Here is an 18268-nt window from a genome sequence, read left to right on the forward strand (position 1 = left end):
AATGTTGTTTTTGCAGAGTTACGTTGTTTAAAGGTAAGGAATGGGGTATCGAGGTGTGCTTGCAGCGATAAGAACGCTTAGCAGGCGACCTTGTAAAATGCAGACAACCAGACTCCGTAGAACAATTCGGGGAAAATCACGGTGTTGAGTCAAGTCAGGTAAGTGAAGAACCATTACCGCTTCAACCAGTAAAAAAGTCGAAAGAAATTCGAAATTTAACAGGCCGGCAACTGAAGGCCATGCATTGTCTGGGAAGCATCAGACAGATTGTGAGCCTGGATCACCCCCTCAGTGGGGAAACAGGGGAGGGTCCCGTCATCAAAAAGTATATAAACTGGGTTTTGGAACCAGCAGGGGCGCTCCTGCTCGTGGGACGCCCGCCACTGCGATCGCGAATAAATTCCTGCTTCGCTGAGCTCCTCGCCTGAGCCCAAGTTATTGGCTACGGAGTGTTTCTCACAATTTGGGGGCTCGTCCGGGAGCCAGTCGCCTACTGGGGAGCCCCACCGCCGCAGCAGCAGGAAGGCATGCCCCGCTGATTTCAGCGGTCCTGTGCATCGACGGCGGCGGTTCTGCGGAGAGCTGACAGAGGGCCCGAGACTGATGAAAGAGGCAGGATCCGTGAAGGAGTGGGGAAGGGAAGAAGGCAGGCACTCCGGCTTTGAGAATTGATCCGGTAACTCTGTGCACAGACCAAGGTAAGAAATAGGAAGTATTGCCTTGGGGGTCGGGTGAGACTCTGTGTGCCGTGTGATTGAGACGTACTTTTGTACGGAGCGAGTGTGGAGTCCTGATCCGCGGTTCCGCAGCTCCGCGAGGGGCGCGGCCGGAGACGGACGAAGCGTGAGATAAGGGAGAGAAAGGAAGAGTCTCGGGAAATGTGGTGTATGGTAAGCCCTTGCACGGGGAAGTGCTTGGCAATACACCAGGGAAATTTGGTGTGCGGTAGTCCTCGCACGGACGGGACGCCCGCCACTGCGATCGCGAATAAATTCCTGCTTCGCCGAGCTCCTCGCCTGAGCCCAAGTTATTGGCTACGGAGTGTTTCTCACACCCTCCCCCTCCCTCCCTCGCGCGCCCCCTCCCCTCACGGGAACGCGCGCCCCCCCCTCCCGCTGCCGCTCCCGTTCCTCGCCCCGCCCCGGTCCCGTCCCGGTCCCGCCGCCCTCCCGCTCCCGCCCTCAGGACCCGGCCGCCATAATGAACCCCGGCCCGGCCACCGTAAGCACGGGGCTAGGAGTCACCTCCAGAGCCTCCCCGCGCCGTGGCGCCGACCGCTGGTGTGCCGCAGCACCGCGCCGGGCGTGGGACGGCGCCCCGAGCCCACAGTGCTCGTCAGAAAAGCCCCGCACCGACAACCGATACCCCCGCACCGACAACCAACAGCCCCCACGCCGACAACCAACGCACAAGCAGTGTTTTAGGCCGGATTCGTGGCCCCGTTGGTCCGGGAGGCAGTCGTCACGCTAAATTCTACCCCACGGCAGGGGAACGATGGGCATCGTGACAGATCGCCGCCCCAGAAAATAAACACATAAATAAAGAATAAAAACGATAACGGGACATGAATCGTGCCCTTAATAACAGACATTGGGCAGTGAAATCACCGACTTCTGCAACAATACGTGCTCAGGGAACTGACTAAAACCCCTCCTGCATCGGCCATGTAATAGCTAGGCAAACATCACATAATACTTCCCTCCCTCATGTACACCAAACCTATTAAGGCAACCATAGTAGTGTGATAACGTGATTTTTCTCCTCCAGATCAGCGTCAAAGGCAGCTACGCTAGGTTTGCTCATAAGTTCAAACGCTGCTTTATTTATTTATTTAAATGCCATTTTTCTTATTTAGAAGGATTTCCATAGGGTGACAGGCCTTTAATGACACTCACGACTCAGAAACATTTGCCGATGCAGTCAAACGGTGTCTATTAACGCGAGGCACTGAAGTTAATTGGTATTAAAAATGAGCCAAAACGAAAGGCAAGTATCTGCGTGTCCAGCAGAATGACAGCGATCATCACCATTTGATCAACCTTCCCTGTGAGTTCTATCTGCAAGTTACTTTGAGGTAGTGCTAGAAAGAAGCGGTTAGTCCAGAGCATCCCTGCAAAAAGAAACATCCACGGCTTAAGTACCATTTACTCTTTTGGTATCCTTTTAAGTACTTTTTACCCGTTTCGGACTCCTGCCTTTTCCCGGCTCACTGATGACAGCATTAGTAGCCCCTCAAGCTACTGTCCTACAGCCTTTCCCATCAGTGAAGAGATAGGAAAAACCCCACTGCTTCTTGGAAGAGAAAACCAGCAGGTTTTTGAATAAAAGCACTCTCTGTTGCAGCTAGGTACAATGAAAAGAGTTTATGAAATCATTACGGGACATTCTTGTAGAAAACTTCCTCAAGCTTGGAAGAAAAAAAACATTTCAGCTAAGTAAAACAGAAAATAACTGGAAGAAGTGAAGTATGGCGGTGTTGGAAAAGTTGCTTCAAAGACTTGTTTAATTAAAAAGAAGGAAAAAAGCAAGTTCCTACTGCAATCCCATCTTTGTCAAACTGATGGCGGGCACCAGTACGATGTGTTCAGCTAACACAGGCTGGAAGTTGTAACTGCAGCTGTGAAGTTTACCCAGTAAAAAGACTCCGCAAAGCATTCTAGCAGTTCCGATGCAATCACTGCTTCCTGAATTTGTGACTCACGGTTAACACGGCAGTACAGGAAGAAGTCTGGCATTCACTGTGCTCTTACGGTAAAGAATCTGCCCTGCGCACACCATCCCAAGCCAGGTATGCGCTCCTAACAGGAAAGGACGATAGGCTGATAAGTCTCAGCAGAGGGAAAAAGACATCAGAGAACTACTTTATAACAGCAGCACGCGGGCTGCAACCAACGTTCTCTTCCTCTCATCATTTTCATTTCTGTGGACTCCAAGAGAATACACTCCCAACATTTTTCAGCTCTGGAGAACAAACAGCCCAACCAATCTCATTCACTGAACTACAAAACTGGTATTTTCGCTATCTAGTCCGGAAAAGGAGGCGCACGTCTCTAACGTACAGTGTAGAGACCTTGTTAATAGGCAAAGTCTGCATAAAATAGGTGGCCACAGCCTGATTTTCTGACGTTCAGGGCCTTGGGTCACACACCACCACAGCATCAGACTTAATGAAGTCACCAATCTATGTGGGCCTCTCGTTACACAGGTCACATGTTATGGACCAACCTCTCAAAGGCCAAAAACCAGCACTGATACTGCCGGGCCAACACACATCTGTAGCATCCCATTTCTGGGTGACAACACAATGAATGTTTCCACAAAGTACTCGATGCAACCTAACTACTGTGTTTGGTGATGCAAAGCAAGCCGTGTCAAAGCAGCGTAGCACCCAGGCACATTCCTGGAAGATGTTTTGCTGCTCACATTGAAGAAAATAGATAAAAAAATCCTGTGCAGTTTGCACTTCTGAGCTCAAGTACCACAGCTATGCACTGCAATTGAAGTGGCATCAAACCTTGTAAGGTTTTGAAGCTTCAGCACTGCCATCCAAATTCAAGGAGGCTGCATCTATTATCTTGAATTTGCCCCAGCTCAGTCCCCTGAAACAATTCCATAGACACGTACAAGCAACCCTTTTCCCACCCAGATTCTTTGCTTCATCTATTCCACCTCTACCTTGTGTCATATTCTTATTAATCTGCCCCTCAAAAGACTCCCTGGCTCACACAAAGAAGCAACCCAACAAATCCCTGTTCCCAGCCACGTTGCTTTCATGCTTTGGGAAGAGTTAACTGCAACAGCTCTAACTGTGATGCCACCTCACCCCCTCCACCTATGTGAGGTTCTTTGCCTTCTGTCTCCTCCTACGTCTACACCTGCACTAGAACCAGGAAGAATGTGCTTCCTACAATACTCCAAGAGCCTCTTCTGTTTCAGGATGTCATCATTTCAATTCAGGACTGAAAGTATTCCTAGCAAAAACCCAACAGCTAATAGCTAACAGAAGCAGTTGCTGGTGATCAGCTACAAGTAACCTGGAAGTACTGAGGAGTCACAAAAGAGAATTTGCATTACATTTAAGAACAGCATGCAGCTTAGGACCACTGCTTTCACTGACTACACTAAGCCATAAAAAAGAATTGGATTCTTACCTGCCATCACAGCAATTATGGTTTATGTTGCCCCCAAAACACACACGGCAGTACCAGAACTGTGTCAACTAGCTTTAACAGCTTCCCCAGCTATTAAGTACAGTAATTTCTGCTTCCTTTTTTTTCTTGGAGGAATATTCTTTTGTTTCCAGCCTCACTTACTTATTATACACACTGTTAATTAGCAACTATTTCTCCATACTCATAGGGTTATGGAGTCCCTATGACTGGAAAAGACTCTGTACCCTTCAAGATAAGAACAGCATAAAGGCAGCAACTCGCAAGACTGCTCTAGCTTAAAGCAAAGCTTTCCTCATTGCTCTCATCTCCTTTGACTTGAGTGCTGTCATCCTTGTACCAGAGCTTTAAAAACTTCATTACCACGAATGAAGGAAGACCAGAGCAATCAGAGAGGGTAGCAGAGGGTATAACTTAAGGAGCTGTTACTAGGATTTTTTTGTTGTTCCTGGTGGACTATTTTTCTCCTTGCCAGCAAGGAGGGAAAACCAGCAAGTTGTTTTCTCCAAGATTTTTTTTTTTTAGGTTTAAGAACACGGATTATGTTGTAGCAATTTCTTCGCTGTAAAGCGTCAGCTGAGAAGTCTAACAGTAAGAAGGGCAAGGGAAAACTGAATGCTGATGCAGAGAGTGCCAGCAGACATCATCCTCATTCCACGGGATGTTTGTAGCTATGGCAGTTGAAGTCTACACTTCCATATGCTTAACATACCCTATTTATAAGCCAATTTTAGCTGACCTAGCATGTATCAGTAGTACAGTTAGAGCCAGCAGCCTGCAGGAAAAAGTGGGCACAGGTGTTTCCATAGCAAGGCCTGTGAGTGTCTCCCATACATACTTCCAGTCTAAGCAAGCACATGAAAGGCTTGGCTTGTCGCTTACCTAAGGAACCAGGAAAACAAGGGGAAGCTAGATTTTGCTTGTGTCCTAATGCCCATATAAAAATAAAGACAGATGAAATACCCTTACTACCTTGTTAAATTCCATAAGCCGGAAGAGAACGTGCTGCACACAGGTACAAGTAAAATCCCTTGCTGGCAGGTTTGCAGAAACAAATTTTTTATTTACACAGGCAAGTCTTATCTTTAGACCCCATTTACCTCTTTACATTTCTCGAATATTTACATGACTTCATGATGCTCCAAGAAGGGAGTGATGAACAAAAAGATTACAGAAACTGTCAAAAGCATAGCAAAAAAACCCCAACCTATCATTGTGCTTTAAAACTTATGAGCTAGAATAATGTAGAAGAAATGTAGTTTTAGCACTTTGGTCCTAACGGTCATGCTCTAGAAGACACTTAAATAGCAGAGGGGATTTCAGAAGTGACCGTATCCAGAGGTTGCCAGTGACAATTCATGAGTGAATCGTAGAGTTCTTCGCTTGTCTCCGTGAATTGTCTGTTCATTTCATCAACATCCAAGTAGAGCTGTGGATCTGAAAATAAAAGCCTGGTAAGTCCAAGTATCAAATCTGAGGCATGCGCACAAAAAAACTTCACGTGAAATGGCTAATAAAATGTATTTTAAGCTAAGTGTAATAAGCTATTAGATCTACTAATTTTAGTGAGGTATTTAGTCCTCTAAAATTTTGAGCCTCACAACTCCAACTTTTGGGAATTTGTATATTAGAAGGCTGGGACTAGAACTGTCTTTCAAGATAAAGACAAAGACAATGTTTAAGATAGTAAAGATAACGTTTACGGATAATCAGCCATGAAACCCTCCCAAGAGTCATTTAATTCACTTCTACGGCAATACACGTTACATAGGATAGTTTCTAAACACTAACACAAAATGCCTCCACGTGAGGAACTTTGCAAACCTTCCAGGACACAAATATGTTTTGTACCGTATTTGTAAGTGCAAGCTGAATCCTCCTTTTGGAATCTGCAACATAAGCTTTTACCTCAGGGTGGAGAACAAAGCTTTTGCATATTACTGAGTTTCTAATATAAAATCTGTTTAGCGGAACCAATACAAAGAACAAAATTCTGTCTTAGACCATTTTCAAATGGGAATGAAGGCACAGGTACAAGAAACCTGCTGCGAAGCATTGACAGTGTCCCGTTTTACTTGATGCGGTCAGTGTATGCTGTATCAGCTTTAAAACCCCAGCTGATTGCAGATCAACCCCACAGAGGTTTGACCTCAGCTGAATTTTCAAGATGTTCTTCATCCAGTAGAGGTTGGCTTGTATTGTTAAAAGGCACAAGGATGGCTAAACTCAAGTGACAATGATAGAACCCTTATTACCGTCAGTAATTAGGTCATCACCGATTGCAGTCATAACTGAAGATTCCTGAAAGACAGAAAAGGCTAAGTTTAATCATAACTCATTTCAGAAAGCATCACAGATTCAAAGTGCTGCAGTCTCAACCCATTCCTTCTTCCTACAACTACAAGGATAGATGGCATTTTATCTACTTATTTTTAGAAGAAAGCCAATATTACAGTACAGGTTGGAAGGGACTTCCGGAGGTCACAACTAATACATTGACCACGATAAGACCACTTAAAACAACTGTTTAATTTGCTTTAAGCAAAGCAAATCAGAAGAACAGGAACAGAAGAAGCGTACGCAATTATGCTGTCAAAACCATTCTTTGGTATGCGTGAACAAATAATGGTGTATAAATCACTAATTCTATGGATTTACTATTTAAGCACTTAAATACAAACACCTCTGAATGGAATCTGCTCTTTTAACTTCACACTAAGCAGAAAGCATGTTTTCAACTTCGGATTCTTTTTGCTGATTCACACAAATCTGTACAACGTATTATCTGTGAAATATTTTCTTTACAGCAAGCGTGCACTATCTTTACCTCAAAAACAGCTGGAGCCATTAAAGAATCTCCTAAAGAGCAGTCTCCAACAGCTTGCATGCTGTCATAGGGAGCATAGGAGCTGTAGTTGTAGTCAGCGTAAGCATCGTAACTCCTCTGCGAGTGGTAGTTCTGGTAATCTTGGCAATAATCATTATAGTTGCATGACTGGTACCGCTGCAATTCTGCTTTCAGTCTGAAACATGAGAAGTTGCATACAGTCAGAGAACAAGAGACTGTAAACCCAGTTCTGAACTTAAACAATTTGTCAGCTTACATACTTCAAAGCTTAAAAGGAAGCTTTCCTAAACAGTCACCTAAGTGACAGCTTAAGTCACAGCTCAAAACCTCATTTCTATAGAAGCAAGCATCCTCACCTTTGCCAATACCAGAAGGAATTGTTCTCATGGATTAACTCCAGAGCCTTGACATGGTTACCTGTACACATCAAGTATTTTTAGCGTTGGCATAAGCAAGCTGCTGCTATGTCTCTGTGCTTTGCTAAAGATTGATTTAAGACCAGAGACATTTATCAAGCACAGCTGCTTTAAAGATGCAGTCTTAACCCTTCTATCTTTTGTTTGGTTAATTACTAGATCTTATTTCCAGAAAGAAGTGAATGGAGTCAGATTATCCATTTCAAAGAAGCATCTGACACTGCCTGTCAGTTTGCCATGTCTACCTCCACCTGCTCAGTTTTTTTGTTTGTTTAAAGTCCATTAAACATTCAACAGCTGCCAACTATACCGCTCAGGTGAAGTCAGTCTTGCTTAACAACACAATCGCGATTCTCCAGCATGACGCCTTATTATTAGTGGGAGAATTACAAAATACGCTGGTTCTTAAGAAGAAAGGGCCAGCTGATTAGCTTTCACTACTTTCCCTTTCAAGATTTTCTCAGGGGCAGCTTCAGACTAATGACAAGAACCAAGACAAGTGCTATCTGTACTAAAACTGAGGTACACTGCATAAAGAACATTCAGATAACCCAGCTGCATATTCAAAAAAATCCGCTGTTTAGACTTGTCTTCACTGATTCTGTACAGGCAGACCTCCTGTGTCTGCAGTGCCCAGTTTCTCTGACTTGAATTGGGGATGCAGAGAAGTGAGTTCTATGCTTTTGGGGAAGAATACAAGCTGAAGGCATTCTGAAATAGCTTCCAAACTCAGCAAACATGAGGGACAAACTAATCCAATGGCTGGGTATTTCAATGCTAAGAGAGCACGGTACTCAGCCATTCAGAAACGTATTACTGATGTGTATTTTAATACCTACATTTGTTTCAATACTGCAAAGCTACACAAGTTCTAATAAAGAGGTAATCCATTGTCTTGTTACTGTAGTAAACAAACAGAAGATACATCATCTTAGGTCTTCTGCTTCCAACTGCACTCTTCCTACATACAGTTGTGTAGGGAAGGAAAATCTGAAAATACTGTTGACGTTCTTCTGGATAGCCGAAGCAAGAAAACATGTTTGTGGCTTATTCTTGTTTTCAAAATAAAACAATATTAATTTAATCAAAAAATTTTGGCAAAGAAGTTTGGACAGTGCTCTCTTGGAGAAGAGCATTTCCATTCTAAAGCAGAAGGAGGCAACATTTGCAGAATTATGCTAGGTAAACAGAAACAGAAGTGTCATTTTTTACTATTTAACAGAACACACAAGCTAACCTCATGAACATACTGAAATTGTTTATATGAAGTCCTGTTTTGTCAGTATCCTGGATCAAAGTTCATCAAATTTGGTATCAATTCTTTAACCGTTCAGAGACCTGAATTGCCTTAAATAAGTGATAGAACTGAGCCGGTAGAGTAAGAAACCCTCTCAGGAAGTGCTAAGCTTTAAACTCCCCATTGCCCTAAGCTCATGAAAAGCAAAGAATAGCATTTTAAACCTGTTCTAGTAATAACGCCTTTGGCTTTCCCCATGCGTTCCCATTTTTCCCCCCCACTTCTTTCCTGTCAACCCACTATAAAACTAGTTATGTGCTTCTCTCAAACTAGAGGGAAAGCTCTAAGAACAAGAACTCCCTAGCATATAAAACCACTTGTTGTCCCTTCTACCTTATGCAGGCCCAAACCTGAAAATATTTACCAATGCATTCAGCTTTGCTGCTGTTGAGAAACAAGGCTGGTTACAATGGCAGCTAAGCCCAAGTTGCGCTGTCTGGCTAGACTTAACAGTTGGATTCCCCCAGCCATCCTGAAGCAGGTTGATGAATCCAGGGAGTCAAAACATAGGACTTCTGCATTTCTGGTTTTGTAGACTGCATCCTGTGTGCAGCCACTACAGCAAGGGCCACAGACTTTCCAAAGGCAGAGCTACAAGAATCTGATTATTTAGAATAACTGTATCAATGCACAACTCCTTGGTTACCTTTTAGAAATTCCTATGCTCAGCCGGATTCCTTTTCCCCCCAGGCCTGGTGCGTTCTGGCAGTCTTGCAGTGCCCTCATCTGATCACCTTGCTCACCAAATCTGACATAGGCATACCCTCTACTATTTTCAAAAGGGAGAAAACCAATTCTAGTATGCATAACAGTTACAAAGCTAACGAATTCAGTTTCTGTCTTCTACAAAAAACAGAAGATAGCAGCTACTATAGCTTCTATTACTTAAGCAACCTCTCTGGCATGTGCACGTGCACAGAAAAGGCTTTCACCAAATTAAAACACTTGGGCCAGAAGCAAAAAGCTTATTCCTTGGTAGCATTAAGATGCAACTCACTGAGAGCCAGCAAAACAATACATTTTAAGTGCTCTCTGCGTAAGTAATCAGATTCCATATTTCTGCATATACAGCAGTTAATCAGTTAGCACTAACCCACTCCTTTTGGAGCCACAAACTTTATTGGTCACAAACACCAAGAGCTGGCTGTAATTATCTGAACCAGTATTAACCGGTACCTCTGAACTCTTCAAACAAAAATATCTTTCAGGTGCTCTTAGAAGAACAACATCAATTGCCTGCAACAATTTGATGGCTTTGCTAAACGGAGCACTGAAAAGCACAGTGGTACAGTTTCTTTTGTAGCCTGTTCAGAAATTATAGCCCCGTGCCTACAGCTTCAAATCAGGCCAAGCTTACCAGCCCAACTCTTACAGCTTAAGTTCACTGCACTCGAATGCCTTCAAGACGTGCTTTTAGGAGCCATGGAGAAGAACCCTCTGGTAAGACCACCATTATAAAGTACTGAGTGTTGTTTTACACTTAAAATAGAACTATCTGTTACAGTCATTCATCAGCTTTCCCTAGGCTGCTGCTCTCTCACTACTGAATGTGATCCTGCTCTCAGTTTCCCACTAACTTTTTCCCCCAGCGGTTATGGCCTCTTTTCATCTATGACACTTTTAAGGGACTACACCGTGTTGAAAAATGCTGGTTAACATTTCCTTTTACACAAGGTGCCTCATCGAATTTTCCTGACAAAACCAAACCCCAGAACCTTAACTAGAAGAGGAAGCACACAAACACACACGCCTCCCTGGCCACCATATCTCCCCAAAACATATCTGTTCAGTAACAGACCAACTGTAAGAATACTGCGATTAAAATCAGTATAGCTCTATACACTGCTTTTGTTCGGGATTACTAGCTAATGTCCTTCCCCTTACCCCTTCTGGAATTAATACTGAATTCTGTACTCCAAAACGCGGTTCTTAAGTCATACAAATGACATTTAACAATCAGAATTTTTCCACACAGTGATCCTCAATAAAAACTTCAATCCTCTACTGCAGTCTTTCAACAAATTAAAGGAATACAAAACTGGCTAATAACTGTTCAGTGATTTTTGGACCTTTGTAGCACTAGAGTAACAGCAGTACACTCTGCAGCATAGTTGCAAGTACGTGGGAATAAGATACTCTCTCTCATCTCTTTTTTTCTCTGAAAGGTGTGAGGCCTCTATTTCACCCTACTAAAGATTTTACCACCAACTGTACTGCTAGCATTGAGACACTGCAACTTCTGTGCTTGTATGAGATGCAGGACAGGTTCCTTAAGGTGTCGCAATTTTTTGTCTAAACCTAGTGTTGAGATCAAAAAAGGGATTGCTACTAATTGCGTACGTATCAATAACCAGGACAGAAGACATGCTGCATATAGGAATTAAACTTTTTCTAAAGCTCTAGTACATGAACATATCAAATCCCGCAGATTTTTTCTAGTATGGTTTCAGAGGTCTTACTTGATGGACATAAGCGCACAAGTGAAGACAAAAGATATTCTGTTTACCTGAAGTACATGAAGGTTTGAACTACATTCTAGTCCTGATCTTTCCAGTCAAAACTGTTTAAAAAACAACCCACCAAACAGTAAAACAAACAAGAAAACCCCATGCTTCCTCTCTACATAAAACTTTTCACAATTGTGTTTTCTGCCCACCACCTGGCTTTAAAAAGTATACGAACTTCTTTGAAAGATCATGTTTTTAGTCTGAACTCCAAATGAACAACGTGTAGGGCATGTAAAGAACAAGCACGTCATTAATGAAAGCTTTTCTCTAAAAAGGATAAACTTATTCTTGGGGAAAAGTGTGGAAACAGATGTTATCTAGGCAATATTCCTACAGGAAAAACGAATAATTTTGCCACACCTCAAAGGAAAAAATAATTGTGCTTAACAGGTAAGAAAATAAAAAAAATCAGAGCAAACCAAAAAATAAATCACAGAATATGCATCCTCGTTTTAATCATTAAGGATTACCTTTGAGCTCTGCTTTGGTGCTTGGCTTTGCACTTTCACAGGCTACACACTTCGTGGCCTCTGCTTTGTTTTGAACCAAGCAGGTCTCCCAATCCCAGCTTCCTTCAGGCTTCTTGAATTTGTCTAAATCCAGAAATTCTCCAGAAGGAGCAGAAAATGCAGATGCACTGCTACTGGTCACAGGTGTTGGACCCTCTGTGAGACAAACAAGACAGTTAACCATCCTGTTTGAACATGAACTATAAAATGAACATTAACTTTTAAATTTGATTTGTCAAATCCCACAGAAATGTTCAAAACTACTCCGCAACTCCCCCCCCCCCGCCCCTGAAAAAAATAAAAGCCACCAAAAACCCACAAAGAAACAAACAAACAAACAAAAAAACCAGAGTGGAACTCAAAGCTTCCAAACAACACACAACTCTGTTCAGCACACAAGCTTCTGCTGCTGTTGACGACAGTGTAACCTCCATAAAGAGGCCTGACAGGTGCCTTTTAAAAAAAAAGGTGCCTTTTAAGAGAGAAGCAGAAGATAACGCTTCAAATTCAAAACCGGAAAGACAAGAATGGCTCTTCCCTTCCACGGCACACGCAGAAAACTTTTATCCTAGTATTACTTGCATCGCTCTTCCTCCTGACAAGTGCAACGTAACCGTGCAATTCACTGCACCATGGTCACAGTAAACCCCTCATTTCCAAAATTCCTCCTTGCAATGGCAAGAGCCTCAGACAAAGATGCCGACTGACCGCTCAGAGGTTGGAAGTCCAAGAGAATCAACTCTGTCTGAAATCCATTATCTTACCTCATGAAATTTCAGTCTTACCGCACAGGATGATTACAAAAGCCCGGTCTAGTCCACCTTAATTTGTTTCTTCCAGGATATATTTGCACAGGTGTTTTTCGATGTAATGGCATGTTAAATGACATTTAGAGTCAAAGTTAGAATTAGAATCGTATTTTAAAAACAATACAACCACGCTCAAAATCAATTACGGTCACACACAATGGGAAACAACCCAGTACTGCCCTGAAGAAGTTATCCAGCGGGTCACTCGCTTTCTTGAAGCCTACCACTGACCTTCATAGGCATCTCTCTGCTTTAGCTTAAGACTAGTTAAGACTACACTGTCTTGAAATCTGGCTTCACATCTCCCCTCAATTACATACAAACGGTGAGTAGAGGCATTTTGGCCACATTCTGTAATTTTTTTTACTTATTTTTTGAAAGAGAAAAACGCAGTCATTTTTAACTCTTTCTATGGAGTTCTCATTTTCGCCAGTGAAAAATCACTATGTTGTTTTTAAATTAAGTCACTCACTTCAGCCATCTTCCCTCACCAGCTGCAAAGCCGGGGGTATCTGCATTGATCCAGCTCCGTACTAATACATTTCACAATCAGTTCAATTTATGCGACAGGCTGGAACCTGGGCTGAGACCTCTGAAGTGCCTGTAAACCAATCCTGCAGACAGCCGCTAACCCATCAACCGTACCTGGGAATCGTGTTGCTTAAAATATTCCATATATGCAACGTACTTTTATTCTGTACAAGATTCACAGAGGCTAGGATGGAAACAACAGGAAAAAAAGGACCATACCTGGTTTCTCAGACTGACAGGCTACACATTTGTTATCTTCCGTCTTATTTGGTACAAGGCATATTCCACAGTCCCAAGAGCCTTTCGCCTTCTTAAATTTGTCTCCAAAGCCCAGAGTGGCTGTTGTGTCAGTGCTGCTCGAGGAGGATGTCACTGTCACCGAGCTGTCTGTGACCACTGGTCATGTCAGAGCAGGCATTACTCCCGTTCCAGGTTTTGGTGTCTCACATGCTATACATTTTGTAGCTTCCGGTTTGTTTTGGACAAGACATGTATCACAATCCCACGTTCCAGGTACTGTTTTGAATTTGTCTCCAAAGCCCAGCATCCCTGCTGGGGGCGCTGCTGGCTTTGAGGTGTCGCATTGACTTGAACTTACTGTCTGTTTCATACTCTCAACTGTTGAGGCTTTAGTAGCTTGACAAGTTACACATTTGTCCTTTATGTCTTTGTTTTGCAGAAAAGGGTCACATGTATCAGATTGCCAGTACGATGCTTGTTTAGAAGTCTCTTTACCTGCAGAAAAAGTTGTTATTGCAGGCCTAGTATAAACCACTGTGCTTGTTGTAGGTTGTGCAGACGTAGAAGAGCGTGTTTTCAACAATCCAAAGTCTAGGAAGCAAGAAAAAAAAGTCTTCCTGTTAGCGCAGCACCTCACTACATGTAACTAAGTGACTTTACTAGAGGGCAAAAATTTCAACTCAGGTGCCAATGGTTACAACTAGACATTCAGACCGAGCGCAACAGAAAGTCCCCAGAAATCTTATCTAAACGGATGAAATTTCATCTGCTGCACTGGGTCACAACAGAACATTTCGTTAAAGCTTCATTTAACTCTTTGTTTCCAAGCAAGCTTTAAATCAACATTTTCACTGGTCGATACAAGTACAAACAGACAGTAGCTGACTGAAATCTGACAGTCCAACGTGGAATGGAAATAATACAATTTGATTAAGACGCGATGCCCAATCGAATCAAATTTCTAAAGCTCCTCCTTCCGTAGCAGATGACTCAAATCTACTCCAGTAACTGTACAGAAGTTTGTACTCGGAGCAGCAATCCATACGGTATTTTCCCACAGATGCTGAATATTAATTAAATAATAAAAACTCAAGACAATTGAACAACTGTCTAATTTTCTATAATCTTTTTCAAAATGCATCGGACACAGGACAACTCCTTATTTAAAAGGTGGCAATTTTAACAGAAAAGACAAGCTACTAATACAGAAAGACTAAAGGAAATGCATCTTAAACAGCAGCTCAAGTTGCTTGTAAATCTACCTTGAACATAGTTGTTTTGTGGTTTGTTTGTTGGTTTTTTTTTAGTCAAAAATGAAGTCTTTGAACAATGTGGATTTAGATTCTGCTTCTTTTAAACCGATAAAGAAAGTGAATGTCACTTCACTCAGAGGTCTTTCCTTAAACAAAATGCACAATGTATTTTCTCTCACTTAGCTCTTTCCAACAGAGAAATGTGCTGCCTTCTTAACAAGTATGTAAGTTAGAAGAAGACTTTTGGGAAAAGATCAAATTCAATAAAGCCCTTTTTCTTAAAAGATATCTTTTCCACAGACACACTTTATGAAACTGTTGAAAACAATTGCAATTGCTTAAAAACAAAATTCAGAAAAGGGTTTTTAACGTAAAACACTCCACTTCTGTTTGCAGTTTAAATTTTAATCCACAGGAGCCATTGTAAGCTAAGGCCCAAAGATTCGCAGCTTTCGCCATGTATTTGGAACTGAAGCTCTTTCCTATTCTTTCTTCACCTGGGCTGAAGGTGGGACAGGAGTGTTGAGTTTTACAAACATTTCCTTTTCAATTCCACAAATTGTATTTACTTAAAATGAAACACCGATTATCTGGCTAATTCTCTTAGTACCTCATTTACAATTACATCCTAACACGTAAAGGAGATGCAACCCATCTGCTTTTCATCTTGCAGTTTTACTTCCAGCAACAAACACCACTTAGAATAGAAGGGGGCAGATGCACCCTAACAAACGCAGCGCTTAATGTAATGCTCTCCTACATTCATATTTATAGCAGATACTCTATTAACCATAAGTCGTGTGTTGGTTTTTTTTTTAATAAAAAATGCTAGCGTATTTTTTGCAGCATCTTTTTAAAAGGAGTTCATTATCTCTCCAGGATTTTTTAGAACGTCTAAGACGCTTCCTTCCTTTAATACGTGGGCAGTGGTGAAGGGACCACCAGCAAAATCTTTGACCTCCTCTTTCTGTGTGTTGATGTTGGTTGAGGTGGTGGTGTCTTTTGAAACAAAAGAAAACAAAAACAGCTTTCACAATGTGACCTAGTTAGAGCAGATTATACTCACTTTTGTTAGAAACAAGAATTTCCAGCTTTCATGCTTCTCACATAAGAATCTTCACAAATTCTACTTACTTTGCAATGCTTTATGATTACAAGCAAAACAAAAAGCAACAAAACAAAACAAAAATTATAAAAGCAGATCTGTCACTGGAAAAATACTGCAGAAGTCCAACACTGCCTGGAATTGCTAGCATGCGCAGACAGGACAGATTGAAGATTTAATAAAGAAAAAAAGGAAAATCAGCACTTCAGATCTGAAGTGCTAAAGTTTCAGTTACCTAGGGTAAGAAAGGGCGTCACTGGAGTACCACTGGGTCCAGAAAGTTCTGCCGATTTTACAACGGGAACACTAAATGTAAACCCAATCTGCTATGAACAAGAGAGGTTTTTCAGATTCTCAAGCCACAGGAACTTCAATCGAATGCACACACAAAACCAAATCTGAAAGCTGCTCTTCACATTTGTAGCACGCATGCTGAATGACAAATTATAAGCCAGAAGCCTACATACTTTTCTCCATCAAGGCAGATTCTGCTTTAGTGTTCTGCAACAGCCTACTAAATGCCTAAGAAAAAAAGTCAAGCTCCTTTATTATTTTACTTACAGAAGACGTAGGTAGCACTTCTGCCTCAGTAGATTTCACAACTGGAGATGAAAACGCAAACTCAGGACTGCTAACAGTACTTGTTGGTTGTATCTGTATTTTCAAAAGAATTAAAGGTTTATATTTAAGAGCAACAACTACCTGAATTCACTATCCAACAGAAGTCCCGCAGTGACGTCGAAAAACCTGATGTTTGAGTTATTTTGCAGATAAAAGTAATAATAAAACACAGGGAAGTTTCCAAGTGGGTATAGGACAATATCTTCAAAACCAAATTCCAGAAACTGAGAGGAAAAGCTGGAGATGCTACTTAGGTCTAAATGCACGGAAAAGCAAGCCAGGAAGCTGAAGAACGGCAAACTCAGCCCAATGATACTCCAAGAACTTCAGCAAACACCTCAACATGTTAAAGCAGCTGTCTACTTCAAACCGTACAAAAAATATTTCAAGTACTCTGGAACAGATTAATGTTTATTTTATTGCAATAATATGCCAATTATTGCACCCTAGGCTCATTCTATGTGAGGCTTATATGACCACGTTACCTCTAATTTAATAACTTAAATAAAGTTGTGGTTTAACCATTGCAGGCAACTAAGCACCACACAGCCACTCGCTCACTCCCTCCAAATGGAACAGGGAAAAGAACTGGAAGTAAAGAAGTAAAGTTGTTAAATTTGAGGTAGCATTAATGACTCATCGCATGTAATGGCTACCTGGAAAGACAAATGCCATAACCCTGTACATACTCCCCACTCCTTCCCCTTCTTTCCCCCAGCATTTATTGCTGAGCACGATGCTAAATCGTGTGGAATATCCCTTCGGTCCTCTGGGCTCCGCTGTCCTGGCTGAGTGCCCTCCCAGCCTCTTGTGCATCCCCGACCTCCTCGCTGGCAGGGCAGCGTGAGACACAGAAAAGGACTTGTCACTGTGTAAGCACTGCTCAGCAACAGCTAAAACACCAGTGCCTTACCAACACTGTTTTGCTCACAAATCTGCAACACAGCATCATCTACTACGAAGAAAATTAACTCTACCCCTGCCAAAACCACTATAAATAACTTGGCATAAAGTCCACACCCCCCTTCCCCCCCAGACTTCCACAGCATTTGAAGCAGTTATACAATCACGTTAAATGGGAGTTGGCAGGCTCTAAGACTGAGAGAAGCAGAATCAAAACATTTATGCCTTTTTCCCCAAACTGGCATACAACCCCAATTCATTCAGCTGCGTAGAAACTAATATTTGTTAGTTTCATGAGCACCACAGAAAAAGTCAACTCGCAATAAAGCAGTATACTCATTGTAAACATTATTTATAGCATAAAGATTTACCTTGCCCGCCGCCGTCGCTGCTGCATCTGCCATGCCTGCCGCCTCCGTTGAATTTGCCACGCTTGTCGTTGCCGCTGTTGACTTTGCCTTGTCCTTTGTCATCAGCAGATATGGCATGCCCGCCGCCATTATTGGATATGTCAAGCCTGAGGGCACTGTTGAACACGTTATGCCCGACGTCGCCGTTGTATATATCATGTCCTCCACCTCCTCCTCTGATAGATCTGTCAAGTCCTCCACCTCCGATGGATCTGTCATGCCCTCCACCTCTGATGGATCTGTCATGCCCTCCACCTCTGATGGATTTGCCATGCCCGTCGCAGCTGCTGGAGTTGCCGTGCTCATTGCTGCTGTTGAAACAGCGCTCGGTGACGCTGAGACAGCGCTACTACCAACGAAACTAGAATTGAACTGAGGCAGCGATGCAGCACTGATGGGTAGGGGTATGTTCGGTAGCACTGGTTCCTCCACTTCCTAAAGTTGCAAATTTTAATTTTTCTTATACAAGACATACTACTTTCTTACCCCATCCCACCCAATTTATTAACAAAATTAAATAGAACAAAAATCCATACAAATTAAGAGAAAGCAAGTTTCCAGAAGAAATCCCGATCTCCCCACCTCTGTCTACCACGTCATTTTAATTTATGGCAGGCCTGCTTCCACATTATACTCTATTCAACAACTGT

At 42.4% G+C, this 18268-nt stretch overlaps 2 protein-coding genes and 1 pseudogene across 3 annotated transcripts in view; 1 reads left to right on the plus strand and 2 right to left on the minus strand.

The window, feature by feature from the left end:
• LOC310891268 (nuclear pore complex protein Nup153-like) overlaps positions 1-18268 on the plus strand; it is a gene marked incomplete at its 3' end in the record, with an annotated part of 267249 nt that overhangs the window by 147989 nt on the left and 100992 nt on the right. The gene's annotated exons all lie outside the window — the stretch shown is intronic.
• LOC310891254 (uncharacterized protein C6orf52) lies at positions 5361-13572 on the minus strand. The gene is made up of 5 exons (XM_083853526.1): positions 13306-13572; positions 11708-11902; positions 6997-7192; positions 6425-6470; positions 5361-5606 (listed from the first exon to the last, which is right to left on the minus strand). The coding sequence occupies exons 3-5, from the start codon at positions 7054-7056 to the stop codon at positions 5470-5472; spliced, it is 243 nt and encodes an 80-aa protein (XP_083709652.1). The 5' UTR covers positions 7057-7192; positions 11708-11902; positions 13306-13572; the 3' UTR covers positions 5361-5469.
• Positions 13797-18268, minus strand: part of LOC310891269 (nuclear pore complex protein Nup153-like) — a 270187-nt pseudogene continuing 265715 nt past the window's right edge. Inside the window, exons 19-21 of the transcript in view lie at positions 17580-17846; positions 16246-16338; positions 13797-13917 (exon numbers count right to left, since the gene is read on the minus strand). The product of the transcript in view is annotated as a nuclear pore complex protein Nup153-like (transcript). The remainder of the gene's footprint in view (positions 13918-16245; positions 16339-17579; positions 17847-18268) is intronic.

The sequence above is a fragment of the Anser anser genome (genome assembly GCF_964211835.1).
Source record: "Anser anser genome assembly, contig: HAP1_SCAFFOLD_60, whole genome shotgun sequence".
NCBI lineage: Eukaryota > Metazoa > Chordata > Aves > Anseriformes > Anatidae > Anser > Anser anser.

Coding starts and splice junctions, on each gene's coding strand:
- LOC310891254 (XM_083853526.1), bottom strand. CDS start 7,056: ATGCAAGCTGTTGGAGACTGCTCTTTAGGAGATTCTTTAATGGCTCCA. Junction 6,471..6,996: donor TGGCTCCAGCTGTTTTTGAG/GTAAAGATAGTG, acceptor TCTGTCTTTCAG/GAATCTTCAGTTATGACTGC. Junction 5,607..6,424: donor TGATGACCTAATTACTGACG/GTAATAAGGGTT, acceptor TTTTATTTTCAG/ATCCACAGCTCTACTTGGAT.